Here is a 19,648-nt window from a genome sequence, read left to right on the forward strand (position 1 = left end):
TTTTGAAATGTATTTTAGTATTAATTAATCCTTTTAACCTGATAAACATTATTAACGCCTTATTAAAAGTCTCATTTATCCATTATTTTTAACGAACTGTTTACGTCGCTTAATCTGCTTGTTTAATAGAGATTAAAGGAACGGCTTTTAATCCCGAAAATAAAATTTTTCTTCTTTGAAAATCCGTCTAAAACCACTGCTGGAATCGACATCACTCGTCTATTTCTTACTAATCTGCCAGATTAATAAGAAGTAGGCGAGTATTACTAATGCAATAGTATATAAAGAAAGATTCCTACTAAATATAGCACTCTTTGGAGAAAAACGCTGCGATAGAAATGAAGCTAGAAGTGAGTAAAACTACCATTTTGATTTCATTTTTTGTGGGAAAATTTTGGGTAAAGAAATTCGGTTAAACTGAATACTATTTCAAACATTTCTTAGGTTTTTCCCATAGTTGTTCTTTCTTTTTACCTGTTCGTGTTTCTGGCGAACGCTTCAATTTCGTCATCTTTGCAACAAAGAACGTTCTATCGCAGAAGAATACAAGTCTGTGGTTCCCAGTTAGCTGATGTACTCAGATTAATTTGCAACGGAACTTATTATAATCCTCATAGCAGACGATTTATCTCTACCTATCATGATTTATCAAGTAAGTGGAAATGTATTGTTCTTGCCGGTTTCTTAAAATAAATTCTCTGTTCATTAAATTTCTAGATCCTTATTGGAATCTCGTGTCCAGATCATACCGATATCCACTTCAGAATGTTCCAGCTGTTTTTTCTGATCGAAAGAAGAGAGGAGTGGTAGACGAATGTTGCCGCAATAGTTGTACTTTTCAGCAGATAAGTGCTTATTGTGGCCAATCCGAATCCGAAGAACAGGAAGAAGAACGTAACTTATGGATGAAATAATTTTTAACGATTGTTGATAATGAATTGTAAATTTTACAATGAAATTTTAAGGCACTAGAAATGAATGTAATGATGTCAAGTGAAAAAAAAAATCTATTTTTAAAAGTAGAAGTGTTCGTGATTCAAAATAATTTATAGTTTTATTACGGTTTTACAAAGTGATTACGTTTCCATTTAGAGTTTGATTTAAAATTCTATAATTAAATAATGGCAACTAGGATTAGTCTATATCTAAATTACTTCTTCAGTAGGCCTGATAGTGGTATTGGTAATTGATTTACTGTAACTATACATGTTATTAAATAAAATTTAAGTAGAAATACCAATAAACGTTATTGTCTACTTTTCAGGGGGGCGACATTAAAAAAGTAATTATTTTGACAAAGAAGCAAAATTGAAAAAACGTTTGTTTAGTTAACTGACTAATTAAAAGTTCTAAAATTATAACAGAAGTACTTGATCATGTAATCGGTTTCCTCAAATATATTATATACATACAATATCTGTACTGCAGCTAGCACACAATTTCATTAATTACACGAAAGTTTTAGAGTTATCTTGGAGTTTTGTAGACAGTAAAAATACTAGTGTTAAGATGTACAGAAAAAGGACACAGAAACTAAAATATTCCTATTTGTACTCTCCAATATTATTCTGTATGCACTGTAATTTTATGCGGATAATCCGTGGTTAATCTGTATTTAAAAGGCAATTTGAAAAGAGGGTGTAGATCATACGCTGCTTTAAATATTATAATTACGAACTCGTCAAATAGCTTTTCCTTTGTTTAAAGTTATTACTTCAAAAATCTTTAAAATTAAAAAAAAAAAAAAATTCTTTTGCACCGCAGTTATAAGGCTGCATGCATAAAACTCAACGATCTGAACAGTTATCGAGCTTTACCGACTTCGTAATTTGCAGATATTTACATATCCATTATTTCTGATGCATAAACGCACAAGGTTAAACCGGTGAGTTTGACCTTGTCGTCAGAAACACTGTTCGCTAATCCCCAGTAGTCTGATATTGAAACCAACGAGAAGAAGGTTTTCGAGATAACATTGCCCAATACAAAGATTGTTTATTATAAATTCGAGATGAGAAGAAAGTCACGCGACCAATATTTAAGTATCTGGAGTAGTGATGAGCGATAGTCGTAATGTAATCGATAGCAACATCGAATGAGACATAAAGCATTCGATATGTATCGGATATTTAATGAATTATTCGCGAAACTATCGAATATTTTTAAAATTGAAAAGGGGGAACAAAAAATATAACAAAACATATACTTTATTGCACATTTAATATAGGGTAACTGTACCATATTTCGCCCATATATAACGTCTAGGGCCGTGGAGTCCAAACCAGTAGCAAGAGGTGCAAGCTTCCATCGAGAAGAGGTAGGATGTAAGGAATATACATTGTGATGGATACCGTCAGTATCGTAACAATATCATATATTTCCGTATGATGCACTCGTGATCAAACAGCACAAAAGAAAACAACAAAAGCGCGCACCATCATATCGTCAATCCCGAGCTGATGATCTGATGTGGAAGATGAAACGCAGTATTCCACGACGTATTGCAGTGACGTATATTCACAAGAAAATTGACAATATTGATCGTCAAAGATGGCGGAACGATCGTTCCAAACTCCGTCCGTTGCGTGTTTCCTAATATCGCCTATGGGTGAACTTGCGGCTCTGGCAGTGGCAGCGCCGATGTGGAAACACGAGTCACGAATTCGATCCCCTCAACCGGCATTGAATTTTTTTGTAGTGAAACCACTCTTTGTAACCCGTATTGTAGAATAAATGGCAGCGATTGGCGTGCGGAACGCCATATCTGAAAGCATTACGCTGTCAATGAAAGGGAATCGGCCGGTCCCGCGCCGGTACCTTCTTAGTGACATACTGTACCTTAACTGTGTACCAAATTTTAACTTTCAACTCCTAACCGTTTGGACTCTGCGCTTATTATTATTATCATTATCAACCCATTTCGATTATATTATAAGATGGGGTCCCATTAAATTTCAATAAGCCCTAGACCAGGAAAAACCTAGATCCGCCTCTATAGTACTGAATACTTTTACGTGAGTAAATGACATTTCTTTTGATGCTTAAAAAGTCTCGAACGTGACTGTTATGGTATATTTATTATTGTTTACAATACTGACTGGAAACAAAATTCTGTTACATTATTGTTTCTAACATCAAAATTCACGGCAATTCCCTTTACAGCGATTTTGCTAAATTGTAAGATTATAGATCTATAGTAACATATAAATGGATTATCGATATTGATACCGTCCTTATCCCGAACAGTCAGTAGATATCTACCCTTTCCGAATGTTACAGTCGGTGTGGTAGTCACATACGACAAAGTCCACTTTTTCATCTATAAGGAGATAGCCCTATGTAATTAGCACAGAATTCTAAGGAGTAAAATAATTGTAGAGTTTTAGAAAACCCCTACAATTTCCTCGCTGCTTATAAATGAAAAAGACGCCATCGAGAGATAATAGTGTCTCGGCCGAAACAACTTGTAAGGTTAGAAATCTACAAAGCCTTCGGGAGAAGGCAGTGGCGTAGCGTGGGTGTCAGCCGCCCGGGGCGGAGGAAAATTTCGCCCCCCCCCTTATTTAGGTATCTCAATTTAAAAGACTAAAATTCAGTTTCGTCACATAATAAGTAATGAAAAATTCCGTTCTAGTGTTGCCACCTTATTAAAATCGCTGACCCGGACGGCAGATGAGGTTTGTTCGAACAGAAGTTCCTGACGGAATGTCATTTTGCAATGCAAAGAATAATGTGCAGTATATGCTGGTCAGTTACAGTTAGCGACTAGATAGACTTGGATAGGAGTAACGCAAGTGACCTAGCTCTATTGGATATTGGATGTGTATATATACGAATAAATCGTACGAGAAAAAAAAAAGGTCGACAGGTTGCGCACGATAACCCCGGACGGCGAATCGATTCCCGGACTGTCCGGATGATAACACTATTCCGTGCTCATTTCAATCGGTCCGAATCGTAGGTGGACGAAGATATGAAATAAAATGTTTCAAATTCTTACAAGATATTATTATTTATTGTGAAATTTTGCAGCCCCCTAAAACGTAATTTTGCCGCATCCTAAAAAGTGCCGCCCCTGCCGCCCCCACTACGCTACGCTACTGGGAGAAGGACGGTAGTTCATTTCGAGGAAACAGACTATTTCGTCAGGCCCAGAGTGCGTATAAAAAGTTATAAGTAAAGGTTTCTTCTTTCAATAGTGAGACTAGTAGCCTAATATTTATCATGTCTTTCTTAATCTAAATGTATAAAATTATTTGTCCTGACTGAGTGATTGAGTCATCATCGCCCAGAGCAAACCGCTGAACCTAGAGTAGAAATTTGATACACAGTTAGGGTACGTTATGAAAACGCACACTAAGAAGGGATTTTTCGAAATTCCCTCCGCGGGAGGAGAGGGAAAGCTTAACCTGAAGAACGGCTTCTACTGTACTGTTTGAGATGCGATTTTTTGTTTTCAACTACGTTTAGTCTTCATTGAGTACTTAGGTGTATTAAATTGATAACATTTCAGACATTGTTATAAATATTTCTATATATTTCGATTTTTTAACCAAATGTTCGAACCGTTTTAAATTCTAATTTGTTATTGCATATTGATTCGACTATAGAACGATTGTAAACGTTCCAGAAAATTGATCAAATTAAAAACAGTTCGTTTGATTCTCAGAGGTAGGTGTTATATAACAATTACTATGGTTGTTGAAATACTGAATATAAATGGTGTTTGCTTGCAAGTCGCGGGTAAAAGCTAGTTATGCATAATTAACAGAGACCGAGATTAAAACAGTTGTCTTTATTTCGCCTATTTAATAATGTGTGAGATATGCAGCGGGCCACTGGGCTAATCCCCGACCACTTACTCTGCAACAGGTTGGTAGAACCCGATCTCTGATTTGTCGGATGGCTAGGAGGGCAAAAAGTGAGTGGGGAGTGCGTCGGTAAGTCGGCAGGTACCGTTTAGAGACAGGAGACAGGTTTAACAAACTAAACAAGCATTTATTTATATAACTAAGCTAGGATACATAGGTTAAATGCGATTAAATACTTTCACTATACAAAAGGGGACGCTCTAATAGCTTTAACGGAGAGAGAGAGTTCATAAAGCTCTAAAAATACAAATACTTCTATGAGGATATGTCTAATATGCGTTCGTTGAATGTCCGTAAGACTCGTAATCGGCGCAGGAACGATAGAATAGCGATAATCATGGAAGCTCAAATGGCTGTGATTGTGGTCGGTCGTATGTCCTTTCGGTCCGGAATATGCACAGTTACAAGTATAACTTCCTTCGGTCGCGCCGGAGTTTCCGGGGACTCGAGGTTTTATACGTTATTCGTGGGAAACGAGTCACGTGATCGACTTCTGTTGACACTTACGGTGATTTCCGATCAACTAACTATCAACTTTTCCACCTAAGTGTGAAAACAATCGGTGACCTCCGATATACTTCTCACCAAGAGTGGTTTTTTCATCGGAGTTGTTTACAAAGATTATTTTTTCCACATCGGCGTAAAAATCGCGGATCTCACAAATGCATTTCGGATTGGTAATTTTCCAATCCCTGTTCGGGCTCTCGGCTTTAGTGTCTAAAGTTGTCTATAGCCTAACGAACAAAAGGATAGTTCGTCTTAATATACTTTTGTTATCCACAACGATGGGTATAATGCACAATTCGTACACATCTTAATTGTGTAGTTTCTACGTATCAGTCTCTTGCACTTACCGGCATGTTTTCTTTGTCTATTTTTGATGGTCAAATGCAACACTTCTTCCATTTCTCACAATTATTAACTCCTTATTACTTCTTAGAAGGATTTTAACTTTCAATATTGTGATTCATAACACTACAAAATGTAGTTTGTCATTGTAAATATTTTTACAAGTTGAAACTAAAGTTTTCACAAACAAACTATAATGTGAGGGGCTTGCCGTGGATACTGAGTAACTATGACCGTAGTATCACTTAACTGGCAACTATTCTTTAGAATAGTCCTCTGTTTGTCTAAAAGGATGGTTTTCTATTCGAAGAAAGTCGAGTGCGGAGGGATTTACAATTTGAAGATTAATTTAAAGCGGGACTAGAGGATTTCACAATCGCTCGTTTCCTCGTCAGGATTCCCGACACCAGTTAATCAAATTTAGATACGCGGATTAATACGCGTTATGCTTCGTAGAGGGAAGAGGTTTGATTCAGACACTTGAGACATTCCTTTAACAATAATATAACTAAATTTAATAAGACAAATGAATAAAACTATACACAATGAAATAATTAATCTAAAAGTTTCGAGAGAGAGAGCTCACAATTTTCTATTACGATCATACTACCTCTTCTTCTTTATCTTTAATTTATTTATACATTAATTCCTGCAGTTCATATACTTCAGCTCGTGGTAAGGTCTTGAATGGCACCTAATAAAACTTTTCTTCTTATCTTACTAACTTGAACTCATTATTAACTTCTGCTGGATATGACTATGGGCGTAGGCCTTAGGGATGCGGTATGGAATACGTCTGTCTTCTATGAGATCTTCAGGTGTACTCCTAAGGACGTTGGCCTTAGGGAGCCAATATGGAATACGTCTTCCTTCTATGGAATTTCGTGGCGTACTCCCCGAATCCTGCAAAACTTTCTATTTCTCTTGATTTTCATCCAATCAACATTTTGGATTCTCTCACGTGAACAGAGGAAAAGGGGATTTATTGTGGGGTCGACAGTTCCCAGGGTGCTGAGATTGTTAGTAGATAAGGATAAAACAAAAGGATGTTTCAACTTCCGTTAAAGGAAGTGACATTTTATCAATTTCCCACGTTTATAAAAACGATATTTTCTCACCAAAATTAAAGAATATTTTCCACTAGAAATTTAACTTTATAATTAAATTATTAATTAGTCACAGGGTCTATTCAGATCTCACAATAACTACGAACAATTGTTTATTGTGACACCGTCACAGTGCCGGGTTGCAATTTTTAATTATATTTTTAAATCATTTAATTTAAAACGTGCTTTCTACCTCATATTAATAGTGGCTTCCCCTGTACATCATACTTTTCCTTTAACATTAAGAGTCGTGCCGGTCATCTATTAACTGCTTTCGGGAGATTTTGAATTGAAAAAAACGAGACTTCCGGTCTGCATGGGCAGTTCATACGAAGTTGGGGCCTCCTGTGCCTAAGGTTTCCACATCTGGTCTCGGATTTCATATAATTCCGTTCTCAAGATTAAGACAGTGGAAATTTATGTGTCTACAATGACAAAATTTGGAAATAAATGTATCATTTCTTTGAAAACAAAATTGTCGCCTTGTAAGTAATGAAGACATAAAGAAAAATTCTTAACCGTCAAAAAAAAAAAAAAAAAAATACAGATATACCTCGCCTTACGTCGGTAATTGGTTCCAGGAGAACGACGTAAGTCGAATTTACTTGTCTCCGAATCTACTTATCACTAGGCTAAACCGTAAATTACCATTCCCGGTTCTGTATTTTATCTATTAATGCATTTTTAATAATATATGGTTAATAAAAATCTATTTTAAGCTTACAAACAAATAAATTTTAGTTTTTTAATATGGTACAGAAAAAAAGTAATCTAAATTCACGAATGCGTGTACTGTAAATACAGTACATACTTGTATATATTTTAATATGATTTTATGTGCTTTAAACGTTTTTCTAGTGATATTACGACTTCAATATTTGTGGCGGACAGACGTAAAGTCGAGTAAAATATACTTAAGCGATAGAAATACCATATTTCTCATTTGTCAGAAAACCTAAATATAAGTTAAAAAGAACAACAACAATCGAAATCAAAGATGTGCAAACACTTTACTTATCATCAAAAATCTTCAGACAAAAATATGTTCTTGTTGTTGAATAAGGCAACACAACACGAGGGTGGATCTACCAACAAGGAAAGATCACGAGGGATTTTATGTGTAAAATTAGCCCCTATTACAGGTTAAATAAATGTACAAATCTGAAAACTTTACGAGGACATTCTGATGTTCGAGATTAAACCCGTAACCATTATTGTTCAATGATTTAATGTACTGAAGTACTGGTGGGCATGTAAAGTATAACCGCAAACTACCTTGAACATACGCTTTTTAGCAGATCAGTCCAAACTATCTAATCTCCTTCCTTTTTCCTAGAATATATCTTGATTTCCTGAGGTCCAAACCCAGAATCAAACCCTAATCCTCCAGAAAATCCACGATCATCTGTCTTCCTGAGTAATCAAATATGTTACAACAGCCACATCACTAATGCAAATTAATTTATTTAAATTACAAGATCATATTTATAATAAAACACTATTATTAAAATATTATCTTTAAATATTTTTCATTCATAAAAGTAACCATTACAAAATTATTCACCTTTAACAATTAAACATTCTGTTTTACATATTCAAATTTATTTACTTGTTAAATTAAAATAATTAATTATAAAATATATACCAGCATTTACAATACTTTTTAAACAATATTAAAATACAGATTTTAAATCGTAAAAGAAATTATTTCATTTAAAAATTTTATTATGAGATTACACGTAAAAATATGCAAACGAGTTTCACCATCAAGCTGGGACGAGGTACACTTTGCTGTTGATTTCGTAGTGTTCAAGAGTTAAAGTAAGTAAAAAACAATTAGATTTCTTGCGAATTTAACATTAATTTCATGAGTTATATTAAAATTCCTATGAAAATTTCACTGAATACTTGCTTAAATTCGAATTTCAAGAAGTTTCTTTGAGTGTGTAAGAAATTGTATTGCTTTAGAAATTCCCCACCTCATGAAACCTGAAGTTTTCAGTGTTCTTTAATAATTTATATTATTGTGCTTTTATTTTTACAATAGTTTAAACCACTTAATTATTTTTAATGTAGGAAACTAAATTTTTTATTATGGCACCTCCTCCATCTGACGAAGAGTATGATGCGAGTAAGAGAAAAGATAAGAGATCATCTAAAGGGAAAGAAGTAAAAGGTAAACAGGGTGAAGGGGAAGGAGTAGCTGCTGAAGAGAAAAAGCGACAGAAATCAAAGAAAGACACTAGGCGCTCTAAAGAGCAGAAAATGGAAAAGAGTTCCTCTTCTCAATCTCCTAGAAAATCAATTAAAGGACAAGAACAATTTGAAGGAAAGAGAGAGAAATCTAGCAAACAGGAATCAGACAGAAGAGTTGAAGAAATTAAACCAGCTGAAAGCAAAGTCATTGAACCAAAAGAGGAATCAGCCGTTGCCATGTATAAAGAAGCAGTAGACATCTCTTCAGCATCTCTAAGTTCCAGACATTTGATGCTAACTTCTTTTAAAGAAATACTAGAATTAACTGAAGAGAAATTATCCCTTACCAAAACCTTGTTAAGTTTGAAAGAACAGCAAAGGAAACTAAAAACAGGGTCAAAAGAAGCTAAAACTAAACCTTCAGCAATTGTAGAAAAAGTTTATGAAAGTATAGGAGAAATGAACGAACTCGCTGAAAAACTAGAAGATATTGTCTGTGTCTCTAGTTCACCTTCAGGTATGAAGATAAAAAAGAAATTAGCTGAAGAAGAAACTGAAGGAATGATAATCAAACCTGGTGAAGGTGAAGAACCAAAAGGTTCTTCTTCTTTATTAAATTTCTGCGATTTGAGATCAAAATTGCTTATGAAGAGACTCGAACATTCAAAAGTATTATTAGCAATCTTAAATCAAAAGGAACAAAGAATAAAATTAGGAGAAATGGCTGAATCTGATGAATTAGAAAAGGAAATTAGACATCTGGAAGAAACAGAAGAAACTTTAAGAGACGATATTACTAAGCTTACAAAAGAAATAGAAATAGCTGGGCAGGAAAAACGGGATTTGTCGTCGTCTTTTTCAAGTCACGAAGAGGAAACTGAAGCAGTGGAAGATACAGAAGATCTGAAAAAACTTCAGAATGACTGCATAATGAATAGATTGGAACTAATGAAAGTAATGATAGAACTAGTAAAGAAAAAAGAGATGAAAGAAGAATCTACTGAATCCAATGAAGAGGAGATTAGAAATATAAAAGAAAAAGAGCGAAAACTACAAGAAACAGTTGCAAAACTTGAAGACATGATACAAAATAAACTGAAAGAAACGACTACACTTTCTCCAGGCGACAAACCCTTGGCATCATCCCCTCCAGCAGATACTTTAGACTCGAAGATGGAAGACCAGAAGAAGCAATCAATCGAACAGTCTGATATGGAAGCACAAAAACCTGTCAATCGGTTCACCTTTCCTGGATTTTCAAAGTCACCTAAAGTATTTAAAGATGATAAGTGGGAAGAGGAAAGAGTAAGAAAGCTGAATGAACTTGCAGAAATGGAAGAAACCGACTTTGGTGCTTTAACAAAACCCGTAGTCGGGGAGGAAAGGTTAGCAAAAATGAGGGAAGTTGTAGAAGAATTTTTTGAGGAAACGACATTACTTCAAAGATTTTCTCGGCATGAAAATTTGGAAATAACAGAGCAAAATATTGCTAAATTCACAGGCAAGCAGGAAATACAGGAAGAAAAAACAAAAAAGGAGGCAGAGTTGCTGGAAGCTGAATTAGAAAACATACAAAAGGATTCTGTTAAAGAAGAGGAAAGTAAATCAGCCGAAGAGGAGGAAAACTAGATCAGTTGCGGAGGAGGAAACTAGATCAGTTGCGGAGGAGGAAACTAGATCAGTTGCGGAGGAGGAAACTAGATCGGCCGAAGAAGAGGAAAGTAAATCGACTGAAGAAGAGGAAAGTACATCAAGCATTGAGGAGGATGAAGAGAAATTGGAGAAACCACCTGAAGAAATATCTCAACCAAAGAAGCGAGAAAGCTTCGAAGAAAAAGCAACAGTACTCATCGAAGAGAGATCAGAGCCTGAATTTGAGAAGAGAGACGAATCAGTTAAGACAGGAGGAGAGATGAAAACAGCAGACGCAAAATCGGAAGTTACTCCCATTCAAGACGTAAGGCAAGCAGCTGAAAAATCTAGTAAGTGTAATTTTTTTCTAAGTAGTGTCTAGTTTTGTAGATTTTACATTTGGGAATACGAAGTTTCATTCATCAATTCCTTCTAGACGAACCAGAAACATCTGAAAATGTTATCATTTGCACTGATCATATGGATTGGTTCAAAATTGTCTCAAACGAGTACAGAAGTAAGTAGAACTGTTACTTCGTATTTTACATGGATAAATCTCAATTTCTTTATTGTTTTATAGTACCTGTACTTCTAAAAAATCGACCTCATTACATGAGCATCCCTGTTAACGCTGTATCAGAATTATACAAACCAGGAGAGATTGACTTGTCTCGATTAAAAGTTATTGATGTTGCATCTCGAGGTAAGTGTTATGATTAAATTTCAGTGTTTTATCTAATGTAAATAAACTTTTGGTCGTATAAAATATTAATAATAAGGCTTTTTAACCTTTTAGAACCTCCAGCTATAAGACCTAGACTTAACAAACAACAGCTAAAGAGGAGGGCAATATTGATTAAACGAATACTTCCACGACATTCCCTAAAAATAAATATAAATTTTCCATACAAATCGGCAATATTAAAAGAAGCAGCAAACAAGGTATGTTCTGTGTAAAATTTTGTGCAAAATCCTCCATTTTAAACACCGCTTCTGTGTTTTTCAGGTCTTGTTTAGCCGTGACTATTATGACTATTTATCTGAGAAGAAATTATCTTTCATTATAAATCACTTAATGATAGAAAATGTAGATTTAGTAATCAACAATATTTCTTGGGAGAATATTTGTGAAGAAACTTTGGTAAGTAAACTTTCATATATTTTTGTATTGTTCTACTTCACTAAATTAACACAGAAATAAAATTGCAGATGATAATAATAGATCTACACATGTGGAAGATGGTTTTAATGGATTTTGCATTGTTTCTCGACGATTTTAAGCATTTTGCAGCCTTCGAATTCGGTGACGTGTTACTCAATGATAACGACTGGAAAGCTCATCATCTATACAGTTCTATTATGTATATAAAACAATTCATCATGTCTTACAAGACGGAGGAATTAACTAAGTTTTACTCCCTCCTTAAACTTTGCATTTTGCTGGAAACTTACAAAGAACGTATGGTATTATTTTAACAATTGTACTGTACACTTCCATTAACGCGCAACTAATTGTTCCATTATTAAACAGATGATTCTAAGATCGATGAGATGTATAAACCTATTCTTAAGAAACTCGTACAATATCATTCTTTACAATTTGTCAAAGATATCAAGATGATAAACTACCATATAAATATCAAAAACGAGGAAGTAATGGATGTGCTGTCACACTTTACCAATCTCGAGTACATTGATATTGTGAAGGATTTTGTTCCCGGTAGTATTCAGAATATCTTTTGTATATAATTTACCATTTATTACATTTTAATGGGGTTTTTTTATTTGCAGAATTTGGTACTACGCTCGAGTAGGAGTTATTTAAGAACCAGAGGAATCTTCATTTCTCGTGTTTGCTGTAACTTCCGTTCTTAATTTTTTCTTGGTTCGAATAACCGATTGATTAATAATTAACAATTCCAATTGTTTATTCTACGTAATATAAAATTGTGACTTGTGTAGCCTAAAACTGCTGCCTGGGATTGTACTGTTACGTAATAAAATGTTTTATTGTAATTGTTTTTAATAAAATTCTGTAAATTTCAGTTATTTTAGTAGTAAATTTTATTAATGCCACTAACGTAACGTGCTGTTAGATATGTAAATTAAACAGCGCATTGTTAAACCACCCCAAATATGCCGGAATCACTGGGAAAGCAGCTCATCTGACATTGGGTCTGTTAGATTTGTTGCGATAGTGTACATTTTTACGTCAATTTAACGTCACCTTTTTTCATCTGACAATAACACTGGAAACTTACGTCGACATTACGTAAACAAGTGTGCACTACCCCATCCAGGGCCCTTAGTCTCGAGTTTTTCGTGTAACAACTCCCAACGTGTTGAAGGTGTCACGTGGTACCATCTCTCACACTGACGTCAAATTGGTAGTCTCGAGTTCTAACTCGCGCTTTCCCATCTCACCATGCGAGTTGCTACTCACGTTGAGTCGAGCATGTGAAATCGCTACACGAAAGTGAAAATGGTTGACGAATACGTAATTCTTATGGCTATCGAATTTTTAGAAAGAGTCGAAAGACGTTTTTTGAGAAGACAATGAATTTTTCGACCACGAGTAGATGACATTTATTTTCGTGTCAAGTCAATAATAATAATAAAATTTTAATTCATAATTGATAAAATTATACAGCAAATTTTTTAAAAAAAAGAAGTATCTAATTAATCGAAAAAGAGTATTAATTAAAATGATAGTAAATTATATCTATAAATTATTAAAAGCGTAGACACTATATTAAGATTATTAATCAGAAGTGTTAAGTTATAATTAATAAATAATCTTAATAGACAAAACAATTTAAGAAATAGATCGAGGAAGAAAACTGTATGAAGAAAGGATTAAATTAAAATACTTTTTCCATTACATAACGGATTTTNTTAAAAATTTGTTTTGTACTTTAATGAAATCTTCATTCGTTCATTCACGGTAACGTTAAATTTTTATTTTACACCGTTTCGTGTTAAGCTTTAAGTGTATCGTTCATTTGCAGCAACACGTAAGGACATCAGCCAACAGGGAGACTGTACACAGGGCATCCATCTGCCAAGGGAGAATTAAGTTGGTGTGAGCCATGCAAGGTCAAAAAATGGCCTTTATGTACAGAGCAATTCATATTCAAACTCCATTTATTCGGACTCATTCTGATAATACTTATCCGTTGTCGTATTTAGTATTCAGGTATAAAGCTGTCCTGTATTGCAGTAGATTAATTAATGTTCTAAAAGGTCATAGGTTCTGGCTTCAACACGAAATTTTCGGATTGCCAGATGGCCAAATAGGTAAAGACACCAACAAACCATTACGGGATCCAGGGTCATGTCATGATGAACTCATATATTTCTACAATCGAGTTATTCGAATAAGTTGGAGACCATTGGTAAAACGAACCTGAGGTGTGGCCACGTGGTGAGACATCACCTTGACTATCTTTATTGTAGTCCTGATCAAACCCATAATAGTCATAGTAAAAGACCCTGTTACTGCCAACGGTGTGAAAAGAGTAAAAATAAGAATACAATAGCAAAATAAGAACATACAATTTTAGGCTAATTTCACAATGAAAATAATAATTTCTATGTGTTTTTCATTCAAATTTCACGAAATTTCTTTACACGTAAGGTTACGGTACTAAGAACGGAAAAGGTAACTTTGTAACTAAAGAAGCAATACGTAGTTACAAGAAGAGCAAAAATACAACTCAGGTAAAAATTGGTACTTTACCAATCAATATACGCGCAAAAGGTGTAGAAGTAAAGTGCTGTGGTACGAAGTACAAATCAAGACAATTTAAGAAGTAAATCGTTCTTCGAGCGCGCAGAAAGTTGAACATAAATCTACTGAAAAATTAGATCCAAGCAGTGAAACTATATTTTCTATTGATGATTTGACAACGTCGGAGGAAGAGAAGTGCAAATTGACGGCAAATGAATGTAAAGAAGAAAGAAAAATCATCACTTCTATAGTGAAAAAACATAAACATGAAGTTGGAAAAAGTAAAACAAAGAGTATTCAAGTTCAAGGTAAGACGGTGTTCAGTAAGATTGTTTTGAAAAAATGGATAGTCTTGCATTAATGTATTATTATGTTCTGTCGAGTTATTGCTGATTCCTTGTGACTTTACCTAATACTCCTTCACCTCTCTCTGTTGTCCTCTTATGTGGTAACAAGCAAACCGATCAACCTGCTTTAAAAACGTTATTTCTACTGTATTGAAATTGGCTTTAAATAAGGGGATTTGGCATCTAATATTTAAACACAGGACTTATCGCAACCGGTTAACCGATTTTTCAGAAAATCCCATTTCTGCCAGCACTAGTCCTCTTCTCATTTCTATGTTAAGGAGTATTAGCATCGGTAAAGATGCAAATATTTATCCATGAAAAATAGATGTGCCCAAAACACAATAGTTTTTGTTTCCAGTGTGCATACATGTTTAATTTCCTGTATTACTGAGCAATTTTGTCATTTTTAATGCCCAAAGTGTCGTCTAATGCCAAAATTTAATTGAGTCAATCATTCTTCTTTCGACTTTCTGTTTTATATATATATATATATATATACATAATAGCACGCATCGTGACAAGAAAGTCCATTGTAAATCATTCTGATCTTTGTATTATTAATAATTGAGATATCTCTAACTTCCATGGTACTAAATAGACTATGAATATCTCTTTTGCTCATCATTATTTGCTTTTTATTAAAATCATTTCTTCATGGTCACCATTTCTATCGATTCTGAAATCTAGAAGATGAACTATGTGTCTCTAGTTGCATCATAGAGAGATTTAATAGAACTTAAATCTGAAGACTTTAATCGGAAACTCTAATGGAACTCTGAATAATAATTGTCTGATGAGTCAGAGCATTGATCTGGTAAAATTCATCACCCTGTTGAGCATGCACGAAGACCAGAAAAGATATAAATGATCAGCCATAACATTTTGGCAGTGTTTAAGAACTTCCCCAGACACACCAGGGGACGTAACAAGCCTCCATAAAATAGCTTTCCAAATCATTACAGAACCTTCACGCCTTGAACGGAACCGACCTGGTAAAGTGAGTCCAAGACCACACGTGGTTGACACCACATTCACACCCTTCTATCAGCCCGATACAGTTGGAAACGGGATTTATCCGACCATGCAACTCGCCTCCACTCTGTGGGGAGTCATCAAACATTGTGCTTACCAATGTTTGATGACGCACAGTCAGCAGTGGCACAAGAGGAGAACGTCAGCTTTCTTAGCCTAGGATATGCCTCGTGGTTCATACAATCTGGCACTCAACATGGAAATGATCTGCATCACCGTCGCCTTAAATCAATCTTTAGCAGCATAGAAAGTCTCTTCGCCCCAGTCACCAATTATGATGTGGACAACCGACATTTGCCCGCCGAGTGCTGGTACATCCACGAATGGTATATGTCCAGTAGACTCATATTACGAAGTCCTTGAGAGACCTAAAGTTGTTGCCACATCAAAGATCAAATGATCCATGTGTCTTACACTGGCAATGTGTACACCGATCAACATCGCTAAGATTGCCACATTTATTTATTTTCATCGATTTTCATATATTGTTGAAGGGCTACACATTTTCCTGTTTATATTCTGAGATTGGTTTGGGTACATAAAACTCTGCTTTGGAGAAATCAACGTATAATTCCGATCACCATTGTCCTAATCTTTTGATTAGTCAGTGGTTCAGTGGTTCTATATATAATATCAAAATATTTTTGGATAAGAATACAAATAGGATCTTTATTTTTCAGAAAAGAATGAAATGATAATAATACAAAATTTCTATAACTTTTTTCCTAGGTTATAAAGCACCAATTAGATCATGGAAACGAGAAATAAAGAAAAATAAGTCTAATTTTCACGCCTTCTATTTATGTTCGAACTGCCTCAAAAACTTTGTAATTATTAAAGACACGTATAAAAGTAAGTAGCAAGGAAAATTGATATAATTAAACGTTCCTTATTGATTTATTGACGTCGTCTCAGCCTCACGTTACTCGCTACTGTCAAATACAATGCCATGTCCTTCACCTGAGTGTCCCATTGTAGACTAGGTCAAACCCACGATGAGTCTGAAGAAAAGATCTTCTAAGTGCCCACAGGATGAAGAGTCAGAAAATCTTTACATTTTATTAATTTGTCTTTACATTATGATGTATTTTCTCTTTTACAGCGCTATATTTCCCCTATCGTCAAGTTTTGAAACAAAGTTTTTTCAAGTAATCCTGATCTCGGTGGTTCAATACGTGTATAATGAACGTTTACTTTGGATCAATTTGTATAATATATTAAATGAACTGTGTAATTTTATACATAATTAGTTTGTGTTTTCAGTTCCTCTGATAACTTACGATTCCACCAAATTTTACTCCTTGATAATTCCTGTTCGTTCTGTATCAAAATCAGGCCGTATCAATCTGTCAAAAGTGAGATTGGCTATCACAGACACACAGAGTAAGTTCTACGTCAGTAATTATCTCCATTACTAATTAAATTTCTATGTGTTTTTCATTCAAATTTCACGAAATTTCTTTACACGTAAGGTTACGGTACTAAGAACGGAAAAGGTAACTTTGTAACTAAAGAAGCAATACGTAGTTACAAGAAGAGCAAAAATACAACTCAGGTAAAAATTGGTACTTTACCAATCAATATACGCGCAAAAGGTGTAGAAGTAAAGTGCTGTGGTACGAAGTACAAATCAAGACAATTTAAGAAGTATACTAATAGTGTAAGTATCATTTTAAACACTTTTTTTAGATAAAGTGAAGTTATTTCGCGTGTTGACAGTTCCTTATTGAGGTAATATCAATACCAACAATGTGAATGAATCGTGTTTTAGTTAGCAAGGTGGCCATACTAGTTTAGCTTCGACTCCCCGTTTTGGAGTGAGGAATAGAATCCAGATTACTGTTGGGTTTTCACAATACGTGGATTTCAATTAATGCTAATCTCTCAATTCACGCGACACTAAATCTTCATGGTTATCTCAATGGCATTTTGTATTTCATGGCGATTACTGAATCTAGTTGAAAAAGTACCTGTCTTTTTGCATCTTCAGGTAGACAATGTGTTGGATACTTCTGTTCCCACTGCTCAATTACTAATGAAGACCAACACAACTAACCTTCAGGATTAAAGGATTGAAGAGTTGATGGTGTGGAGCAACGCAATCCGTGGCCGATCTGTCAAGGAAGAGTGCGCGTTATTATATGGGCAGAATGGGCAATTGCCCGAGACCACCACTAACAGAGGGCCAATCTTTTATTAGAATATATTTCGTCCCGAAAAATTCCACCGAATAAAAATGTCTGAACTCGACACAGTACGTGGGGCTCCTAATTCAAATTCACCTGGGCACCATGAAGCTATAAAGCGCCATTGCTTCCAGGAAGATTTTCTGTAGGGAACTGGCTCCTATTTAAGATTTACAGATGCGAAGAAGACCCGAAATACTCCACTTTGGTGAGGCGCGATTATGTTTAGTGGTTTTACTCATTAGGCCACAGCTGTGTAACTAAACTTCAGGATAAGCTACCCGTGTCTAATTTAATTCGCGTTGTAATTCTACCACGATGCTCTTTATTTTTTGTGGATAATCTGTTCATCATCCTTTATACAATCCTTTAATGAATCAATTTACCTACATTCATTACAGATAATTTTCTCCGACTTATTCCATCGCAAGGCAAAACACATACGATTGAAATTATATCTAGACAACCTGATATTGCAAAATGCTGAACTGGTACTGAATAACATCCTTTGGTACACATTGCCTGCTGCTACATTTGTAAGTACGGACCTCTAAATCTAATTAATTTCATCTTAAACGTACTAACTAGCAAAAGTATTCAGGTGGAACTCATCAGGAAAAAATTATGCAAATTAGTTTTGATTGACTTTGCATTCCTTTACGAAGAATTGCACGAATTCCTAGATTTTGATATTCAAGAACAATTTAAGAGTAATGTTGAGCAGGAAACTTTTCAATTACTTTCTGACTATGTTCACTCTCTACGCTCTTTCTTTATGTATTTTAAAAACGTAGAATTGATGACTTTCTTCCATCACATGAAACTTTGTGTCTTTCTCTTGTCTGGTAAGTGGTATTCTTAGTACTTTTACTAATTAATTTATGAAACTTAAAACATGTAATCTTTATAGAAGAAGAGGAGGAGGTTTATTTCTTGTTCAGAAAGTTACAGAATAAACTTATCAGTGATAAGTCGCCATATTTTGTAAAACTCATCTCGGATCTATACGAAACAATGGATACTATCGAAGATGAAGATGCCGTCAATATCTTTAATGCGCTTAACGTTTATGACCATTTTGATATTATTCATGATTTTATACCAGGTAATTAGTTTAAATTATAAATATAAATGTATATAGTTAATTTAGCTAATTTCAAATCTTTCAGATTTCGAATTTCCTATAGAAAACTGAAGACTTTTTTTAAAAGTGAAGAATTAAATATGTTGTAGAATGATTGTCCTTCAAAAGTACCGGAGAATTTGAGAAATGCCTTTACGGTCTCAAATTTGCTGATGGGAAAACCCCTACCTATACCTCCTAGTGTGGGACATAATGCCTCCGGTGAAGGATGGGCAACGTTGGTAAGACGGCTAACATAGGAGGGGACCGAGCAGGAGTCGGGATAAACTTCTAACTTCATTCTTGTGATGAAGAAGGGCAATCTCTTGTCCTAGGAGTAAGAAATTGCTCCTTAAGGCGGATGAACTATTTACTTAGTCAACGGCATGGGAATGTGGAAGGCAATGGAAAACCACCACATTATTTTCTTCCTAGTTATAGTATTATGACATACAATCCAGGAATGGCCCTCAGTCCCCGGCAGACCTTCAATGGTCAGAGGGTGCTAAGAATCTCCGGACAAAACAAAAAATTAGCTACATGGAATGTTAGAAGTATGTTTGAAAGTGGAAA

At 34.8% G+C, this 19,648-nt stretch overlaps 3 protein-coding genes and 1 long non-coding RNA gene across 5 annotated transcripts; all 4 read left to right on the forward strand.

The window, feature by feature from the left end:
* LOC111634212 (insulin-like) lies at window positions 1–1,478 on the forward strand. Its single transcript, XM_023378932.1, has 3 exons — window positions 1–350; window positions 445–652; window positions 718–1,478. Exons 1-3 carry the CDS (start codon window positions 339–341, stop codon window positions 912–914), a joined length of 417 nt encoding a protein of 138 aa, XP_023234700.1. The 5' UTR covers window positions 1–338; the 3' UTR covers window positions 915–1,478.
* A 7,041-nt stretch (window positions 1,479–8,519) lies between these two features.
* LOC111634206 (FK506-binding protein 5-like) lies at window positions 8,520–10,682 on the forward strand. 2 transcript variants are annotated; one of them, XM_023378924.1, is made up of 2 exons: window positions 8,520–8,647; window positions 8,903–10,682. In XM_023378924.1, the coding sequence occupies exon 2, from the start codon at window positions 8,921–8,923 to the stop codon at window positions 10,649–10,651; it is 1,731 nt and encodes a 576-aa protein (XP_023234692.1). In that variant the 5' UTR covers window positions 8,520–8,647; window positions 8,903–8,920; the 3' UTR covers window positions 10,652–10,682. The 2 variants fall into 2 exon arrangements, with proteins under 2 accessions (XP_023234692.1, XP_023234693.1); XM_023378925.1 differs by lacking the exon at window positions 8,520–8,647 and adding an exon at window positions 8,657–8,772.
* On the forward strand, window positions 10,665–12,689 carry LOC111634207. The gene is made up of 8 exons (XM_023378926.1): window positions 10,665–11,004; window positions 11,091–11,171; window positions 11,235–11,357; window positions 11,451–11,596; window positions 11,661–11,795; window positions 11,864–12,113; window positions 12,186–12,374; window positions 12,446–12,689. Exons 1-8 carry the CDS (start codon window positions 10,935–10,937, stop codon window positions 12,466–12,468), a joined length of 1,017 nt encoding a protein of 338 aa, XP_023234694.1. The 5' UTR covers window positions 10,665–10,934; the 3' UTR covers window positions 12,469–12,689.
* A 3,820-nt stretch (window positions 12,690–16,509) lies between these two features.
* On the forward strand, window positions 16,510–18,567 carry LOC111634205. Its single transcript, XR_002758168.1, has 5 exons — window positions 16,510–16,618; window positions 17,030–17,149; window positions 17,239–17,426; window positions 18,354–18,488; window positions 18,554–18,567. It is a non-coding gene; the product is annotated as an uncharacterized LOC111634205 (long non-coding RNA).
* Window positions 18,568–19,648: the final 1,081 nt, after the last annotated feature.

Source organism: Centruroides sculpturatus, unplaced genomic scaffold, assembly GCF_000671375.1.
Source record: "Centruroides sculpturatus isolate CEXI.00-Female unplaced genomic scaffold, Cexi_2.0 scaffold813, whole genome shotgun sequence".
In the NCBI taxonomy this organism is placed as follows: Eukaryota; Metazoa; Arthropoda; class Arachnida; order Scorpiones; family Buthidae; genus Centruroides; species Centruroides sculpturatus.